Source organism: Bos indicus x Bos taurus, chromosome 5 (genome assembly GCF_003369695.1).
Source record: "Bos indicus x Bos taurus breed Angus x Brahman F1 hybrid chromosome 5, Bos_hybrid_MaternalHap_v2.0, whole genome shotgun sequence".
NCBI lineage: Eukaryota > Metazoa > Chordata > Mammalia > Artiodactyla > Bovidae > Bos > Bos indicus x Bos taurus.
Window position 1 is genome coordinate 20,789,617 of NC_040080.1, and position 21,242 is coordinate 20,810,858.

At 34.8% G+C, this 21,242-nt stretch overlaps 1 protein-coding gene and 1 non-coding gene across 2 annotated transcripts; one reads left to right on the forward strand and one right to left on the reverse strand.

Annotated features, from left to right (window-relative positions):
* Positions 1-1,428: 1,428 nt before the first annotated feature.
* LOC113893632 (killer cell lectin-like receptor 5) lies at positions 1,429-11,640 on the reverse strand. Its single transcript, XM_027543529.1, has 9 exons — positions 11,465-11,640; positions 10,963-11,079; positions 8,808-8,906; positions 7,786-7,905; positions 6,604-6,675; positions 6,316-6,467; positions 4,609-4,712; positions 1,670-1,835; positions 1,429-1,576 (listed from the first exon to the last, which is right to left on the reverse strand). The coding sequence occupies exons 1-8, from the start codon at positions 11,496-11,498 to the stop codon at positions 1,706-1,708; spliced, it is 828 nt and encodes a 275-aa protein (XP_027399330.1). The 5' UTR covers positions 11,499-11,640; the 3' UTR covers positions 1,429-1,576; positions 1,670-1,705.
* On the forward strand, positions 2,034-2,105 carry TRNAC-GCA. The gene has a single exon. It is a non-coding gene; the product is annotated as a tRNA-Cys (tRNA).
* Positions 11,641-21,242: the final 9,602 nt, after the last annotated feature.

A 21,242-nucleotide genomic window follows, 5' to 3' on the forward strand; every position in this document is an offset into this window, starting at 1 on the left:
GCCTAATCCTCAAACAACTATGAGCTTCAGCTATTATCCCCATCTTGTAAATTAGGAAACTGAGACTCATAGAATAACTGGCAGAATCTTAGGTATACTGATAGTGCAGTAGAAGTATTTGAGTCCAGGTAGCTCAGACGGTAAAGCGTCTGCCTGCAATGTGGGAGATCTGGGTTCAATCCCTGGGTTGGGAAGATCCCCTGGAGAAGGAAATGGCAACCCACTCCAGTACCCTTGCCTGGAAAATCCCATGGATGGAGGAGCTAGTAGCCTACAGTCCATGGGATCGCGAAGAGTCAGACACGACTGAGCGACTTCACTTTCTTTTCTGGTCTATTATCTCTTACAGCAAAAGTCTCTCTACCGTTACCTGTGACAATAAATCATATGTTATCCTAAATGAAATGAATATTCCTTGATATAAACTTCAAGCTTCAACATTAGGAAGCAATTGAAAAATCCATAAAGAAAACTAAGTGCACGGGACCAGAGTAGTAAGAAGAAAACTAAGAAAGAACAAAAGCTGTTAAAAGTAAAATAATATTGTGTCCAAAGATGACAATGCTGCTGCTGCTGATAATGTGTCAAAAAGAATGAAATAAGTACTCAGTAAAATTCTATTGATAGATCAAATAGCATGAAATAAAATATTTGATCTCAGAAATAACATTTTGAAATAAATTGAATTTATGAATTAAACTTACTGCTTAAAAGAGACAGATAAAAAGATTCAAAGTGGGTGAATGAGTGAATAACAGATAATTAGTGTCAAACAAAAGCAGTACCAATAAAGAGGAGAAAAGAGAAGATGAATAATGACATTCTAAGATGATTGAGAAGTGAGAAAGTACATAATCAGTGTAGAAGTTTTGCTCAAGTACAGTTACTGTGAAAAGAAACCCATAAAAGGAGTGATTAGAAGACATGAATATAACAAATAGGTAGAGATGTATGGGTGTATTTATGGATTGAAAGTAATGCTCTTTAAGTGGAAGTGGTTGCATGTAGGCAATGGAGGAATTAATGACGTAACAACTTGAAACTGTGGGATTTAGGGGAGAACCGACCCAGCTTCTATTTAAAAATAGCCTTCGGCAGGAAGTTTAACTTTTCCACTAAGGTGAGAAACAAGAAATTAAAGATGTTAAATGAAACTGATATATTGAAAATCTGCTAGGAAGACTTTTGCAAGCAGTTTTGAGAAACAGATAACTTTAGCAATTTGTTTTAATTAATTTAAAAAAGTTTTCTGCCTTTTATTATTATTATTCATATTTCTTTGTATTTTTTACATTTTTGTATGCTATGTTGTAAACCGTTTATCACTTATATTCCCCACTATATTTGTTTTACAGGATTATTTTCATAGGTCACAATTGAAAATAAATAAGTAGATTTTTAAATATAAAAAGACTCCTAGAGACTAAGTATTTATGACAAATATGTTTATTAATTCATTTGTATAATTCTCAAAAAATCAAAAGGTTCTGAGTGTCTATGCTTTGTGTGACACTCTGATATTTTGGCTTTAACTCTAGACTCTGGATTCTTCTTTCATGAAGTCATTTATCAGTTTCTGCCAAAAACAAAAAAGTTATGAATAACGTAAAGTGACAGTAGAATAAAGACAGGCAGATTGTGAATCTGAATGTTACTGAGATGTGCAAACCTCATCAGTTTTCTTTTAACCTTCTTCTTCTGAGTTTTAAGCACAGACAGGCTTCTCACACAGGCACGAGGAAGACATGGTGCAGTTATCTATGCCGACAGTGTGCACGCCTGCATACACACACTTCCCCTGGAAATCCATACTTGGCTTTGGTAGACTCCACTTGCTGTGTTCAAATAAAGTAACATTACTTTAGAACATGATGTGTGAAATTTATTATACCTGGCACTGTAGGGAATTTGGGGGAGTAAAGGCACTCACTCTCCCTCTTTTCAAAGAACTCACACGATGCTATATACACAAAGAGATAGACATATGATAAGTAAGTTTCACAAAATGTGTTAATTATTTCTAAGTACTGGCTTCCCTGATAGCTCAGTTGGTAAAGAATCCGCCTGCAATGCGGGAGACCCAGGTTCGATTCCTGGCTTGGGAAGATCCCTTGAAGAAGGGAAAGCCTACCCACTCCAGTATTGTGGCCAGGAGAATTCCATGGACAGTCCATGGGGTTGCAAAGAGTCAGACAGGACTGAGAGACTTTCACTTTTACTTTATTGTCCAAAATGTTTGTTCATTTTTTTTTCTGTAACAGTTTATGGAAAAATCAGAACAAACTTTTGGCCAACCCAATATTTTACATGTGGGAAAAGGTACACCTGTATAAAGAAGAAGAGACTGGTCCAGTTGTGAAAATTATGACAATAGCAGGAAAGACAGGACATATGATCTGGGATACAGAATTAAGTTTAAGTATAGATCAGCACAACTACAATATTGTAAAGTAATTAGCCTCCAATTAAAATAAATTAATTTTAAAAAGAAAACACATGCATGTACAGTTGCAGCTGGAATGGGAATACTTTACTTGTAAATATGTTAGATATAAAAGCTAGCCAGAATTACTAACAAAATTTAGAATATATATATATATATATATATATGCATGCATGTATGTTGTTACTTCAGTCGTGTCCGACTCTGTGTGACCCCATAGATGGCAGCCCACCAGGCTCCTCTGTCCACAGGATTCTGTAGGCAAGAATACTGGAGTGGGTTGCAGTTTCCTTCTCCTGTATATATATATATATATTCTAAATTTTGTGTGTGTATATATATACACACATATACGTATATTTGTGTGTGTGAGAGAGCGTGTGAATGTATGTGTGTACGGATCCTTGAACAACATGGATTTCAACTACTCAGTTCTAACTAGATGAAGATTTTTTTCAATAGTAAATCCTACAGTATTACAGGATCCATGGCTAGTTTAACATGTAGTTTTAAAGGGCCAATTAAAACTTCCAAGCAGATTTTCTTCTACATGGAGGAGTTGGTGCCCCTAACCCCCACCCCTGCTCTACATTGTTCAAAGATCAAGTGTATATGTACTATGCTGGGACAGTTGCCTCTGTTCTGATACATTCATCTTACTTCAATTTAGAAAATCACCATTGGTAGAAATGCTAGTAGGCAGATGCTACCAAACATTCTGGTTGAATTTAATCCTTTACTAAAGATCTAGAATATAAGGAATATTTTAGTTCAATGTCAATAAAATGACTTTTCATCCACTCTAGAGCAAAACTGGTTGTTTAATACTATCTGAAAAAAAAGACAAAGCTTATTTACTGAATTGCTAAAGGCATAGTACATTTTTTTTAAATACCAAAGGAACTAGAAAGAAATTCTGAACTGTGTTGGGAAAATTAAATTGCCAAAATAGTTCATACATTATTTCATTTATTAATTCAACATATCTATTGAATGTTCTATGTTCCAAACATTGTACAAGGTTTGAAGTAGAGGAAACCTTTCAACTCATAAAATTCCTGTAATTAAAATGATTGACCATAAAAGTCAAAATAGATTAAAAATTTGATGCATTAGTACAGCAATTTCAGGAAAATATTCATATATGTTTACACACAAAATATTCGTAAAAACTATGAAATATTTAAGGGACATATATGATGACTAAAATTATTTAAATATTAAATTCTAGTATATGATGAATGATATTAAAACCAGTGATAAAAAATGAGTCGTTTAAGCAGTGCTCTGAAAAGTGATTGCCTAATTGAAATATACATAGAGAGACAGATATAATTACATCTACATTTGAATACTCATGTACATGCCTCAGCTTTCTCCTTCACACCTTTATGTGTTAAGATAAATTTCAAATGAGTTAAAAAAATCTAATTTTATTTAAATGTTAATCATCTGTTTATGTGATAGAAGCAAATAAACTTAAAGAGCAAATTATTAAAGGAAAAAACTGGAAAGCTGTGCCTGCAAGAGAAGTTACAAACTATATACAAGAAATCTTAAAAGAAATAAAAAGATAAATAGGATAAAACTGTCAAAAGTATTGACATTATAAGTTAGAAGAAAAACAGCCTTACTAAACATCAGAATAATATAACCTAATGGAACAAAGTAAAAATAATTGGCTATCAAGATTATCAATCTTATTCTCTAAGATTGGCACATGGTGATGAAAGAGCTTGAAATATTTTTTCCTGACATAGTTGTCTAATGCAGTGTTTCTGAATAACAACTGAAAAATATGCCTTTAAAACCAAAAAATAGACCTAAATTATTTGTATGAGAAATGACAGTTCTATGCTTGTTCCCAATAAAAATACCAGAGAGGTACTCAGATTCATACTTATGATATTCTTTCCCATAATCATATTTCTTACCTGAAATTGTAATCATTCAGGTCATCTAATAATAAGGATATACTTACACTAATTTTAAAATATCTAAATGACTTAATTATTTATAAAATTGCTGACAATATAATATGAAATAACAAAAGCGAGAAGTAAAGAGGACTAAATTTTGTCCCTAATAATCTCTATTTCCTCAAAACTCTTTAGGCTAGACATTGCAAAAAGAGTAAGGCATTGGATTATTTAGTAGAAACTTACAGGCCAGAAGGAAGAGAACCATCCTCCCACTTCCATTCATTGTCCTTTTCCTTATAAGACAGGCCAAGCCAAGTTTGGTTTACTGCAAGTAACTTCAGAATACACTGCATGGAAACAGAATGCACAAAGCTATTAACACCAGAAGTCCATTAGACACAAAAATACAGAACTTGTGTCTCAGTTCAGTTCAGTTCAATCACTCAGTTGTGTCCGACTCTGCAGCATTCCAGGCTTCCCTGTCCTGTGTCTAAAGAATCATAAAAAAAGAATCTAAAAAACTGGTGTCTAAAGAATCATAAAAATAATGCAGTATATATATGCCCACTGATAAGTGAAACATTGAAAAAATATTTGAGTTCTTCTTCAACCCCAAAAATAAAATAAACAAAGCTAATCATTTTTTTTGTTTGTTTTTTAGCTTAGTCCCAGTAATGAAAAGGGTATTATTTTCCCAGTGTATTTTAGAAATATTTAAGTTGCAAAAAGAAAGGGCACAGTGTTAACTGTTTTTTAATTCATACACTTTTTTAAACTTACAGATATTTTTAAAAATTTATTACACAAATACATGCACTTGGTTTTAGAAGTCAAGTGATGCTATATATATATATATATGTGTGTGTGTGTGTGTGTGTGTGTGTGTGTGTGTGTGTGTAGTCATCCCTCCCTCACTAAATGCCTTTCTCCAGAGGCAATTATCTTCTCCTGTTTGTCCTATGACTTCCTATTTTACAAAGGCAGAATTTTTAGTCTCATGCTCTATTTTCTCACCTCCTGTCTCTTTTTGATATAGTTACTTCACAATTTTTAGCTTGTGTTTTAATACTTTTACCAGGTTAATATTATTTTTTTCTGAGCCAAATAGTAAGTGATGATATAACAGAAAAATTTCCATTTAAGAGGACACCACACCAATATATGAATCACTTTATTATTTGACCATTTGTTCAACTCTGTGCCTGTTTTTAGAGCTTGAGATATATCATGGAACAAAAATGTGAAAAATCCCTGCTTTGGAGGGTTGTGGGCCAGACAGAAGTCAACAACATACATATAAATAATATGATATATAAGAAGGTGACAAGAGCTATAAAAATTAAAGCAGGGTAAGAATGCCTGCAAGTGAAGAGGAGAGGCTGAGGGGTGGGGTGGGCGCTGATACACAGGTTGCAATTTTAAGTAGGTGTCAGGGCAGGTCTCATTAAGAGGCTGACAAGTGTATAAACAGCTGAAGGAGATGAAGTAGTTCACCATGGTTGTATCAGAGAGAAGACTATTACATGCAGTGAAGTGAAAGTGTTAGTTGCTCAGTCGTGTGGAACTCTTTGCAACCCCAAGGACTATATATAGCCCACAAGGCTCCTCTGTCCATGGAATTCTCCAAGCAAGAATACTGGAGTAGGTTGCAATTCCCTTCTCCAGGGGATCTTCCCAACCCAGGGATAGAACCTAGGTCTCTTACACTGCAGGCAGATTCTTTACCCTCTGAGCCACAAGGGAAGAGGGAACAGCAAATGCAATGTTTCCGCAATGAATGTGTGCATGTATGTTAGGAAAGAAAGGTGGAGCACTCAACGGAAAGATGAATGGAAATGAAACAGGAGAGCTCCCCTTACCCTGATTTCAGAGCTGCGGGTGAGCTCTTCCTTCCACTGGTGGCTACTACACATTTATATCCCAGAAGTAAAGAATGAAATAGAATCTCACCATCAATCTACTCCTTTCTGTGTTTAAAAATGTAGCATTCCAAAAGACACAAAGATCTGAACACTCTGACCAAGAAACTGTTTTCATGGTCTGGTAGTAGCAGTGGTCTCTGTGTTGTACCCAGTGACTCAGAGGAGATCCACACCCGTCTCCTAGGAAAGAAAATATAACTCAGAGCCCACAGAACTTCCCAAACAAGGCCTTATGTCCTCACACTCCCCTGCTTAAAAGAATGAGGTCATTATTACAAATTATTGTCAACTCAGAATTGTCTCACTTCCAAATTACCTCCTTTTGCCTTTAGTTCTTGTAGAGCCTCAGTCATATTCTTATTCTGGTTTTGGAGCTTCTCTAGGATTTCTATATAAGACAACGAGACTTAACATTAGAGATGACCACACATTTCATCCGATTTTGTACTATTTGAAGAGTCATAATAATAACAATGGTCAACAGGCACAGTGTACAAATAGTTTTAGTCCAGTTCCCTTCCCTACTTAATTAGCTTCATCTCTGCCTGAAATAATCAGGTGCTTAGAAATTAGCGTTTTAAAATGCGCAATTTAGTGATTATAGTCAGCAGTACTGTATTATAAGCTCAAAATTGCTAAAGGAATAGATCTCAGTTATTGTCAACACAAAAAATGAAATGACAACTTGTGTCATAATAAAGGCATAAGCTAATGCTATTATAGTAACCATATTGCGATATACAAATGTTTCAAAACCACACATTGTACAGCTCAAAATTACACAAAGTTATGTGTTAATTACATTTCAATAAAAAAAAAAAAAAGAAACCAGGTTTTTAACATGATGAATCACTAAGGGATTCTCAGGTTGTTCATTTAATTATTCAATATAGGTTCAATATCTCAAAGGAAAAAACTAACATTTTAATGCAAGGCCTTTGTAAAATACTTATCTACACTATTTTTGTATTAAAATTTAATTAGCATAAAAGAAGCCTTATGATAATTATTATAAACACCCCCTCCTTAGGAGGCACTTACAAACTATGACAATGCCATTGATTTCCAGATATTTGTATTCTTCCATTTTCATGCTCCCTGAACATTTTGCACATACTTCTCCTGCACACTTTGAAACTTTTGTTTATGTTTGGTTTATATGTTTTCTCTAAGCTTCCCGAGGGCAGGGTTCATATTGTATTTATCATTGATCACCAGCCAAGTGGCTGGCACCTGGTGTGCATTGAATAAATGTGCATGCTTAACTGAGTGAACAAGTTAGTTAACTAATACAAGAGGATACATTTGGTAAATATGAGACTCCTGCAGTTTCAGAAGATCAATGAAGAATTAAAAAAAAAAAAAACAAGAAGCCATCAACACCACTATGCTGCTGTATAAACTCCTTTTTTTATTATATAACCAATCATTTTATGGCTGCAACAAGAAAAACAATCTAGCATTCTGTAAAGATAATTTGTTCTAGTTCTAAAATTACCTTTATTTTGGTCAAGAAGTTTTTGAACCTGAATAAATTTTTTCTCTTTGTTTTGGAAAGACTCATTCCATTGGTTAAAGCTCTTCATCTTGCTCTCTGATTCCTGAACACTTTGAAAGTCTAGAACAAGAATTCCAGATAAATATAAAACACATGCTCAGTTATGAAATGGTAGAGAGACTGTGAAGCTTAATTTTTTTTTGAAGCTTAATTTTTGTAGCATATCCTTAATAAAGTTCCCAAAAAATGTTTTAACAACTATAATAAGATATTTAGCTAAATATGTTTCCATTTATCCACTGTTACTTTTAAAGTCTATACCTAAATCTAAAATATCATCCTAATTCCTTGTAAGATTGAACGTATGCTTATATTAACAGAACAATGCTTCAGCTGAATTAAAACAGATGACAATGAGACTTGACAAAGCCAAGTCTCAAATAAATCTTTTGGCATCATGACTTGATGTAATGTGTAGAATTTCACTTTCTAATCAAATCTTAAAGTTCTGAATTTCAAACTAACGTTATCAATGTGAAAACACTATACTTAAATAACTAGTTGTGAACAACTTTAATACTAATTAAAATATTCTGTTCATCTAATTTATGATGCTGGAGAAATGGGCAGTATGAAGAAATTGTAAAAGAAGTTACTTTTTATTTTCAGAGTAAAGACGTTACATATTCACTGAGCTTGATATCTTAGTAGGTTGTAATCTTCAAAATAATCTTCAAAATAATGATTCTGTGATTATAGTAGTATAATCACTACTATTAATATCTTCTGCAGTAATTTCAATCATATAATCTCCTTGGGAAAAAATGATTATTGAGAGCTCACAAGGTTAAATTCATTCATAAAATAAAAAATGTAATATTTTTATATCATTTTTTTCCTGTTCTTCATTCAGTATGGCAATAAAACATTTACCAAAAACTATTATCTGGAAATGATTTAAAGAAACATGATAATCGGACAAAGAGTCTATTATTTCTTTTTCTCCAATTAATTGGACTTACACTGGTAACCAAAGAATCCACACAGCATCAAAAGCAGCAGGCTGAAGATTCCCAGGATCACAGGAATTATTCCATAGAGAGAGAAGGAAAAACGAGAAGCTAAGAAACAGAGTGAGTGAAAAATCAGAGATAAAGTAAGCTCCTGTTATTTGAAAGATTAATATCATTATTTTAATATTATTGTTTAAGTGCTATATATTTTATGAAAAATAATACCCAAAGTGTGAATTACTATAAACTATTAGGCTGAATAAGAGAGGAAAAAGTATTTTAGAGGATTTACAGAAAATAATTGATGTAGCAGACCTGATTTCTATCCTGAAAGGCCCGCTTACAAGGCTGGCCATGGCTGGGATCTGGAAACCTACATTTCAGTAGAGTTTCCACAACCACTAATTGATAGTAATGGCTCACCTTGTCTTCTCTGTTTGTACAAACAATGTAGCTTTTGCTTCCCTTTGGGAAGTCTGGAATTTTGTTACATGCCAACCAGATGCTACCTATGGGATTAACCCCCTAATAAATACTCTGAACATTGATTCTCTAATGAGTTTCCCTGGTTGTCAACATTTGACACATTGTCATGATGTATTGCTGGGGGAATTCCTGTGACCTGTGTGACTCTACTGGGAGAGGACTCTAGGAAGGTTGAGCCTGGTCTCCCCCACACTTCACTTCATGCACCTTTTCCCTTTGCTGATTATGTTTGTTATCCTTCCATTGTCATAAATCTCAGCTACAAGTACAACTCTATAGGGTCCTGTGAGTTCTCCTAGTGAATCATTAAACCTAGGCATATCTTTGGGGACTTACAGTGCAGGTAAAAAATTTACATACAGGTATTATTAAAATTAACCTTAAATATTAGGTACAAACTTTCAGTTCAGACTACATTACCCTCATTCATACAATCAGATACAGAAATGCTTATCAATATTAAATCTGTGCTATTATTAAGATAGAACTCTTTTTTTTTCACTTGATGACTTGTAGTAGATTCCCTTGATGTGTGCATGCTAAGTCACTTCAGTCGTGTTGGACTCTTTGAGACCCTATGGACTGTAGCCCATCAGGCTCCTCTGTCCATGAGATTCTCCAGGGAAGATACTGGAGTGGGTTATCATCCCTCCTCCAAGGAGTCTTCCTGACCCAGGGTACCTGAATCTCTTACATCTCCTGCATTGGCAAGCAGGTTCTTTACCACTAGCACCACCTGGGAAGCCTCATTCATAAAGAATTACAGTAAATCTTAGTGACTGTTTTAAAAGGACAATAGTTGGTTTTAGATGAAACAATATCTATAATTTATTCAATTTCACAAAAGTATATGCTTCATCCCCACATTCTAGAAATTAAACTTTCAGAGATCATTGTTAATAGTTTTTTGTTGGTAAGTTTATTTCCCTCCAAAACAAATGTATAAACTCTAGTGTAAAAAAAAAAGTATTTTTTTTTGTATTTCAAAAATAAAGAATTGTACTTTTGAAACAAAATGAAAAGCTGCCATATTAGAGAATAGTTATTTTTATAACTAATATCCAAATCATTTATTTAACTTTCTGTATAATATAACCTGGTGGTTATCAACCAGAGGAAAGTTTAATCCCCAGAGGACAATATTAAATATTTGGAGACACTCTTGATGTGATTATTGAGGGTCAGGTAGTACTGACATCTAGTGCATAGATGTCAAAAAGATGCTAAACATTCTACAATCACTAACCAAGAGTCATCTAGTCCAAAATGTTCTTAAACCTGAGGTTGAGAAACCCTCCTCTATTAAATTATGTTGGTTAATTATGATCAAAAAGAGGTATCATGTAATAGGGTTTTATCTTTGTCTTTTTTACACATTTTCTGAGTTTTAAACCTTGATCAAGTTCTCTGTTTTATGTAAGAAAACAATTCTAAATGTGGACCATGGCTTCTTCCATGTTTAACTATGCTCCTTCATATATGAAAACGTCAAACCGCTGTCAGAAAATACGCATTTGTTTTACTCCTAAATACATGTTCTAAACATTCTCATCTCTATATTTTTTCTAAATTTTAAAATTTCTAGATAGTAACAATTAGAGAAACATAAAATGGAAGGTGTACCTAAAGATAACAAAGAGAGACCATAAATGAATAAACTCTAGTGTGTCTACTTTACCGTTCACGTTGGTGTGCTCAGGAATTGGGCCCCATTCATCCTCAGGAGGAGGAGGAGGAAGGGCAAGAGATGGTTCCAAGTCCACAATAGGGATGGTCTCTGTCTGCTCTGTATTTTCTTTTAACACAGAAAATATATCATAACTTTACAACTTTGTAAAACAAATGAGATTAGAATTTGAGAACAATTACTATTTCCAAAGATCCCTAGAAATACAAATATTATAGAAATAAAATCAAAGATACTCAAACCACATTTCCACTCAACGGCCCAGCTTTCCTAAAAGTATTTAAGCTGGTTGCTTACACTTTGGACCGAGTCAAGAAATAAGATAATTATTTTTTAAAATATGTTTAAAAGCAATCTTTCAGGTAATCTGGGAAATGTTAAAAATATAATGCTCCTAGAATAATTATAACTAGCATTATATCAAATAAAAACCACCAAAATTGTATTTTCATTAAAACGGCATAAGTCATTTAGGTTTAAAAAGAAAAAATACCTGGAGGTTGTTCACAGTCTGAAGCATCTGACATTCTAGAGCCTTTTGGATTATTTATTTATCCCAAGTGTGAAGAAGAGCTTACAAAGATGTTGGCAGGTGAATGAAGAGTTATCTCTTCCACTTTCTTCCTAGAGTTGATGAGAAGATCAGACATAGTCTCAGGTGGGGCAGCTACTTACAGTTGTATGAAACTAACTAAATTTGGCAAAAAAACCACAGAGGAAATGTGAATCTATAACTGGATATTTTCTAATAGATATACAGAAATAAAGTCATCCCTACTTAACTAAACTATATACTGCTGCTGCTACTGCTAAGTCGCTTCAGTCGTGTCCAACTCTGTGCGACCCCAGAGACGGCAGCCCACCAGGCTCCCCCGTCCCTGGGATTCTCCAGACAAGAACACTGGAGTAGGTTGCCATTTCCTTCTCCAATGCATGAAAGTGAAAAGTGAAAGTGAAGTCGCTCAGTCGCGTCCGACTCTTATCGACCCCATGGACTGCAGCCTACCAGGCTCCTCCGTCCATGGGATTTTCCAGGCAAGAGAACTAGAGTGGGGTGCCATTGCCTTCTCCAAACTATATACAACAAGCCTTTAAGTATCATCTGGTTTGTTTAGGTAATAGTCCATTGCTCCAGAAATTAACTAGGAAAAGCCATTATCATAAATAACACAACTGAGTATTCTAGAGTGAAATGTTTCATGAAACTTGAGTATGAAGTAAGGGAAGATACAAATATAAGGAAACTAATTAGAAAAAGGAGTAACACTGGAAATAACATCTGTTCGTTAAAGGTAGATTTAAACGACTGCCTATATAACATGGCACTTGAAGATGGAAATCACAAAATAAAATCTGCACGTCCACATAGTGACAGATTGGCTTAAAGTTTTTTGATACTACCCCCACCCAACTTTGTTTCAAAGGAAAAGCAAATTCTATTCATATAAATATGGTTGGGTTAACCACCAAAATCAACCTTTTACTCTTCACTGCTCAACTGAAAAAAAGTTCAATATTTGCAGTGGGAATAAATAGATAATGTACACAAACAAAAATAGACATAAGATTTTTCTCATTGGGTTTATAACCTCATAGAAACCAATGTATGTTCAAGTCTGGTTGAAACCACACAAGATACCTCAGATACAGGCAGTGGTCATGTTTCCCATCCTCCTGTGTCCAGTTCAGATCAAATGGTTTTACAAGTAATCCTAAAATAGACCACATTTTATCATTTAATGTATGAAAACACAAGATTGGTTGACTAAAAAGAATATTATAACCTTACTCTTCAAAGATCTCAGTAAAGCCAGGGATGGAGAAAGCAGAGACTTCATAAAAAATATTCTACACTGACTTTCTGCCTATATTGTAATTCAATTTTATTTTGTTTACTTTCTAACTCTAAATTTAAAAATATGATTATGTTGCTTTGGGTCAGGATTCAGATAAGTTGGAAAAAATAAAAAGTATTAATCATTAATGTGTGAATATCACTTATAAGCCAATATGAAAATATTATATGGACATACACAGTATCCTATTCTTGGGTAGTTCTATTATATTAGCATGAAGTAAATTTTATTGTACTATAGCCCTGTGATATGATTAACCACCTCTCCACTTGGGTGGTTATATATCCATGTGTTTCAAAGACAGAACACTTTACAGAATAGTTAGAAGGAAGGTTCTAATAAGTTTTGTTATGTTTAGGAGCAAAAACCAAATAGAACAGTAGTGGGCACTTATAATGGCATATAAAAAAGGGAAAAAGGAAGGAAAATGAGGGGGAACAATATAAAAAGAAGAATAAAAAACAAGAAGAAACAATATATGCAAATATGTTTAATTCAATGAATATAGAAAATTATTGACACTGGTGATCACAGGCAAATGGACTGTGGATAATTATTAGGCCTCATATTATATTGCATATTTATTTATCATGTTTTAAAAGAAATTCTAATAGATATAGGGAAATAAAATCAAAGAGTGATTTGACATTAAAAAATTCATGTTGTGAACAAATTTTCTTAAACAACACTCATGACAGTATTATATTTGAGAACCATAAATATTAAAAAATATATGTCCATAAACTAAGGATTGGTCAATTCCCTATTAATATAATGAATATTATACATCCAATATAATCACCTTATTGAAATCTTCTTTATGACACAGGCGTATGTTAGTATAGGTAAATTTACTGAATTAAAAAGACTACATCTAACTAAAAGAGTTTCTGCATATCAGGGCAAATGAAAATACCAACAAAATGAAAAGAAAAACCTCAAAATAGTAGAAAACACTTGCAAATCATATATCTGATAAAAGTTAATATCCAAAATAGATTTCCCAGGTGGTGCAGTGATTAAGAATCTGCCTGCTGATGCAGGAGACACAAGACACTTTGGTTTGATCCTTGGGTCAGAAAGAATCCCCTGGATGAGGACATGGCAACCCACTCCAGTATTCTTGCCTAGAAAATCTCATGGACAGAGAAACCTGGTGAGCTACAGTCCGAGGAGTCACAGAGAGTCAGATACAACTGAGTGACTGAACAAACACATACACAATATCCAAAATACATAAGGAACTCATACAACTCAATACCAAAAATAAAATCCAATTTTTTTAAATGGTCAGAAAAACCGAACAGACATTTTTCCGAAGACATGCAGATGACCAACATGGAAAGGTACTCAGTATCACTAATAATCAGGGAAATTTAAATCAAAACCACAATAAGATAATATCTCACCACTGTTGGAATGGCTAACATCAAAAAGACAAGAGTAAGAGGTATTAGTGAAGAAAGGAGAAAAGGAAAACCTTTTGCACTGTTGGTGGGAATAAAAATGGATGTGGCACTATGGAAAACAGTATGGAGATTTCTCAAAATATTAAAAATAGAACTGCCATATGATCCAGAAATTCCACTTCTGGATATATAACCAAAGGAAATGAAAACAGGAATATGAACAGATATCTTTACTATTATGTTCATTGTAGCATTGTTTATGAACATTAATGGCCAAGATATGGAAAACAGTACAAGTGATATATATTATAAACATGTAATGAAATATTGTATAACAAATATTTATAACTGTATAAGATCCCTTGGAGAAGAGAGAGGCTACACCTTCAGTAATCTTCAGCTTCCCTGGTGGCTCAGATGGTAAAGAATCTGCCTGTGAAATTGAAAGGGGGGTTAATTCCTAAAGAGAAAAGTTGCTTTCAAGAAAAAAAAGGCATATGGGAAAGAAGAAAAAGCAAATTCATATACTTCACAACACACATTATTAGAGGTACTTTACATATTGATTGCATCCAAAGGACAGTTGTTCTTTAGGTTTAATTTAATGCCATTATTAAGAAAAAATGAGGTATAATTTTCCATTGTTAGTCCAGGAAATAACCTAGAAAACAGTGAAATTCTCCTATATATACACATAGTGTTTTGTTTCAAAGACGTCAATATCCAAGGATAGTTTATCTGAAATTATGAAAAGGATTACTAATAAACATGTAAGACAGTAATGGTACATTTCTTCCTGAATATACAGAACAATGGAGAAGAGAATGGCAACCTACTCCAATATTCTTGCCTGGAGAATCCCAAGGACAGAGGAGCCTAGTGGACTACATTCCAAGGGGTCATAAGAGTCGGATGTGACTGAGTGACTAACACACACACACATACAGTACAATTTTTTATTTTCTAATTTTTTGTTGCTACTATTATTCTAACTTTTTAAAGAAATTGCTGAGGATGTTTTAGAGTTTATTTGAAAACTGTACCACACAATCCTACAATTTTCACCACTTTGCAAAAAAAGACAATGGGGAAATAGCTTCAAAATTGCTGTCTTAGATATTCATATAGTTAAGACGGTTATCTATTAACACCCTCGGATGATCAACCAGTGTGTCTTAGATTGTCACCTACCACTTGATTGTACCATGAAAAATGGATTCTGCTTTATAAACTAATCAATTGTCATGCAGATATTGGCAGAGGCCCATAAGATAAACGGAGAAGGCAAATGGCACCCCACTTCAGTACTCTTGCCTGGAAAATCCCATGGACGGAGGAGCCTGGTGGGCTGCAGTCCATGGGGTCTCAAAGAGTCAGACATGACTGACTGACTTCACTTTCGCTTTTCACTTTCATGCATTGGAGAACGAAATGGCAACCTTCCCCAGTGTTCTTGCCTGGAGAATTCCAGAGATGGCAGAGCCTGGCAGGCTGCCATCTATGCGGTCTCACAGAGTCGGACATGATTGAAGCAACTTAGCAGCAGCAGCAGCATAAGATAAAAAAGATTATAGGTCACATTATAGGTCAGATTATGGGTCAATTAATAAAAAAAACATACCCTTGGAGAAGGAAAGCAAAATTTTATAGTGGTGGTTAAGGAGAAAAAAAAATATCACAATTTCCAGACTCTCAACCCTGCTGATAAGAAGATAATTTAATTGAAATTGAGTGATTACTATAGCCCATGTACAGCAGGGTAATTTTCAAAGTGGGAAAGTAGTTATTGAAAAGAATGATTCAGGTATAGGTGACCTTATTTGCAAAGCAAAAGTAGAGAGACAGATGTAGAGAATAAATGTATAATTATCAAGGGGGGAAGGGGAGTGAGAGGAATTGGGAGATTGGGGTTGACATATTTAAACTATTGATACTATGTATAAAATAGATAACGAATGAGAACCAACTGTATAGCACAGAGAACTCTGCTCAGTGCTCTGTGGTGACCTGAATGGGAAAGAAATTCAAACAAGAGGGGATTTGTGTACAAATTCAGAAAACTAAGATCATGGCATCTGGTCCCATCACTTCATGGGAAATAGATGGGGAAACAGTGGAAACAGTGTCAGATTTTACTTTGGGGGGCTCCAAAATCACTGCAGATGGTGATTGCAGCCATGAAATTAAAAGACCCTTACTCCTTGGAAGGAAAGTTATTACCAACCTAGATAGCATATTCAAAAGCAGAGACACTACTTTGCCAACAAAAGTCCATCTAGTCAAGGCTATGGTTTTTCCAGTGGTCCTGTATGGATGTAACAGTTGGACTGTGAAGCAAGCTGAACGCTGAAGAATTGATGCTTTGAACTGTGGTGCTGAAGAAGACTCTTGAGAGTCCCTTGGACTGCAAGGAGATCCAACCAGTCCATCCTAAAGCAGATCAGTCCTGGGTGTTCATTGGAAGGACTGATGCTGAAGCTGAAACTCCAATACTTTGGCCACCTCATGCAAAGAGTTGACTCATTGGAAAAGACCCTGATGCTGGGAGGGATTAGGAGCAGGAGGAGAAGGGAATGACAGAGGATGAGATGGCTGGATGGCATCACTGACTCCATAGACATGAGTTTAGGTAAACTCTAGGAGTTGTTGATAGGGAGGCCTGCTGTGCTGTGGTTCATGGGGTCACAAAGAGTTGGACACAGCTGAGCAACTGAACTGAACTGAATAGCTGATTCATTTTGCTGTATAGTAGAAACTAACACAACATTGTAAAGCAACTGCTTCCTGGGGAAGCAGATACATGACTCTATGCATTTGTCAAAGTCCATAGAACTGTATATCACAGAGTGAATTTTGATGTAGACTAAAATAAACAGAAATTCGTCAAGATATCAAGGGATCCCAGAATGAGATGCAAATCACAACAAATGAATCTAACTATAATACAAATACATGAAACAATCTCACTGAAAGTGTTGGGAAAAATAGGAGCTGACTTAAGTGGGTTTGGAAAATGGCATTTTGGTCAGAAATGATAAAGTTAGAAGCAAAAGGAGCCTACATAGTGATCTAGTTGGTCAATTTGTTTCTCATGATAGATGGGTTAACACTTCTGAAACGGATTTATGTGTACAGATGGAAGTTGGTAGGAGACAGATTTCACACTTTCTGAAAAGCAAGTTACAGACCAAGCAGAAAAGGTAGGTTAGACTAAATACTGTGCCACTAGATTAGAGTCAGCAACATCTGTTTGAACTCATGTTTCACCCAATGTACATACAGATGAAGACATATACAAACAGATGCACATACGTGTGTATACATGGGTTAATACAATGCCTAGCTCTGTCCACTTAAAAAGTTAGAAGCAGTGAAACCCCCAAAGCAGCAAACATACCCAGTACCCAGATCTTGGTTTTTAAATGTTATTCATCAGTAAAAGGAACTAGAGCTCTTTGGAGAAATGACTGATTCTAAAGTTAGCACAGAGAAAATATATAAGCTGAGAGTATCTTACAGTGACAGAAAGTAGAAAGTGCTCAAAAATAAAAAGATTAGGGTAGGTCAAAGGCACAGAGGAGCTACCTAAAAGATCTCCCAAGAGGCAAAAGTGGAACAATTTATGCAACAAAAGTAATAAAGTAGTATTGCATTATAAACCCAAGAATAAAATTCATATCAGTGAACCCATGCTATTAAAAATAAGTGATTGAATAATTAAATAAATGGGAGAGAAAAGACAAATCTTTACAGAAAATTTTCAGACATTCTTCTGCCCAGGAGGTGTAGTTTAACTCTGACTGAGGGTAGACTGGCTTTGGTGACTTGCTTTCTTCCATAGAACAGAGCTTGGAAAGAAGAAAATGATAACTTCACAGTGGGAAAACCTGACAAACACAAATTAAACCAAGTGATAAGGTTAAGATCACCTTATCTTATCACCTTATCCATACCTTGTGGATAAATGTTATACCTGATAAGACCTGATGATTTAGGTTAGTTCACCTTTGTGGTAGTTTTTCTGAAAATCCCACATTTCCAGTCTAAACAAGAGAAAAACATCAGAAGAGCAAACTTAAGGGGCATTTGACATGAAATCTGGCTGCAAGAAAAGACTGGAAGTGTTACAGAACAAACAGAACATTATGACTGAATGTCGTGTTGTATCCTAAATTGAAATAATGCCATTTGCAGCAACATGGTGCTATTGTTCTATCAGTCAGTCGTGTCTGACCTCATGGACTGCAGCATGTCAGGCCTTCTTGTCCCTGCAGCAACATGGATGAACTTAAAAATCAGTTGATATACTGAGTAAAGTAAGTCAGACAGAGAAGGAGAATTATCATATAACACTCCTTATATGCTGAAGCTAAAAAGAAATGATACCAATGAACTTATTTACAAAGCAGAAACAGATTCTCAGACTTAGAGAACTATGTTTTCAGGAGGAGGAGAAAAGATGTGGGGAAAGGATAGATAGGGAGTTTCAGATGGGCATGTACACACTGCTCTATTTAAAGTGGATAACTAACAGGGACCTACCATATAGCACAGGGAACTTATGTGGCATCCTGGATGGGAGAGGAGTTTGGGGGAGAATGGATACATGTATGTTTATGGCTGAGTCCCTTTGCCATCACCTGAAACTATCACAATACTGTTAGCTTACTCCAATACAGAATAAAATTTTTTGAGAAAAATGAAAAAAGCAAAAATAAAAAATTTGAAAAGCACATTAATGGAAGAAGTGATGAAATCCCCCCAAATGTTTCTCTTTTACTAATGTTTAAGTATTTTTTAGCTTTTTAATTTATTTACTTATTTTTTTATTGAACGATAATTACTTTACAGAATTTTGTTGTTTTCTGTCAAACCTCAACATGAATCAGCCATAGGTATACATATATGCCCTCCCTTTTGAACCTCCCTCCCATCTCCCTGAAGAATTATTTACAGGGCAGCAATGGAGAAATAAACATAGAGAATAGACTTATGGACATGGGGAGAGGGGAGGAGAGGGTGAGATGTATGGAAAGAGTAACATGGAAACTTACATTACCATATGTAAAATAGATTGCCAATGGGAATTTCTGTAAGGCTCATGAAACTCAAACAGGGGCTCTGACTAATATTTAAATATTTTTGAGCATTATTGTCTTGTTAAATTTTGGCTTGAACTGTGCTTACATGGTAAAAGTATTTCTGAATACTAATAACTGTGACCTGTTAGCTCATATTATTAAAATACCACAACAGAAAGCAAAATAAACTTCCAATGTGCTCTGTGTATAAAGAAAGAAAATACATATTGATTTTTAATTTTTATAATAGGAGAAATAGAGCATACATAATATTTTGAAAAATCTGATATCACCAAGATTATTTTTAAGAAGTATACTTTGTAAATAGCAAATACTAGGTTTCCAATGCTGACATTTTTTTAATATCATCCTCTTTTCCGTATTTTGAAATTTAGAGTTCTTTGAGTTTGTTTCTTTTGGTGCTAACTAAAGACTGAGGCTTATATGAAATAACAGACTGTTCAGTGTTCATCAGCTATGGATGTGTTTGTGTTTATCTACATGAGTATGTTCTTGAAATTAAGACAAAAGAAAAGCCAACAAAAAGTTAACAATACCTGTTAGGTTGTATTATCACCTCGTAAAAAAAACTTGATATTTATTTTTAATAAATTTCAAATTCTTTCAGGATTAAATGAGGTAATATCTGCAAAGTGCTTAGCACAGTGCTGTAAAATATTCAGTAATCTAGGTAAATTAATTTTTAAATTTGGAGAAACCAATTTGTAAGGTGAAGCATAATCATAGTAAAGGTTATGAGAACTATGTTAAATGTGGAAGATTAAAGAATTAGTGACATTTAGAAATAATGGGCACATTATATCATGCAGAAAGAAATTTCTGTAGAGAGGTATAATATTGTAAAGAAAAATTATCAAGAAGTGGGTGAGAGAATTGAGTTTTTGATTAAGTGGAGAAACTAGTGATCAGGAAGAAGTGGAAATATTCAGTGGACTTGCTAATTTGAGAAGCTAAGGCCTAAGCAAATGTTTTCAGGTTCTAATTACATGGTGTTGAGTGTTGAGCTTACCAGGTGGTTGTTTTAGATGAAGTCTATCGGAGAAGGCAATGGCACCCCACTCCGGCACTCTTGCCTGGAAAATCCCATTGACGGAGGAGGCTGGTGGGCCGCAGTCCATGAGGTCGCTAAGAGTAGGATACGACTGAGCAACTTCACTTTCACTTTTCACTTTCACACATTGGAGAAGGAAATGGCAACCCACTCCATTGTTCTTGCCTGGAGAATCCCAGGGACAGGGGAGCCTGGTGGGCTGCCATCTATGGGGTCGCACAGAGTCAGACACGACTGAAGTGACTTAGCAGCAGCAGCATTGCAGTTAAGTAGGAAATGGCAACCCACTCCAATATTATTGCCTGGGAAATCCTATGGACAGAGGAGCCTGGCAAGCTACAGTTCATTGGGTTGCAAAGAGTCAGACAGGATGGAGCAACGAACACACACAGAGCAGTTGAAGAGAGCAAGACAAAAATAAGAAGGGACTACTACAAGGCCCAAAAGGACATTTAATCAGAACATAAGTAACATTCCTCTTTTACAGCCTACATAGAGTTACTTTTTTATTACACTCATTCTGTTTGAAAATTTGGTAACAAATTATTTTTATATCAAAATAGGTTTTCCTTTTGTCATCAATTCTCCATACTAGAACTTAATGGAAAACTCTTACAAATGCACCACTCCCAAATGTGTTTTTTGTTTTTTTTTTATGAATGAAATCCACAATTGAAATACATTTCTTATTGTGCTTTTTATAATTATTGAACGGTGAAAACAGATAAAACTGTCTTTTTCTACTGAGTTAAAACCCATATACATAAACTGCATTACCATTGTTATTCATTACACTATTGGAACTGCTACTTTAGACTACTAAGAGGGTGTATATGTGTGTGTGTGTGTGCGT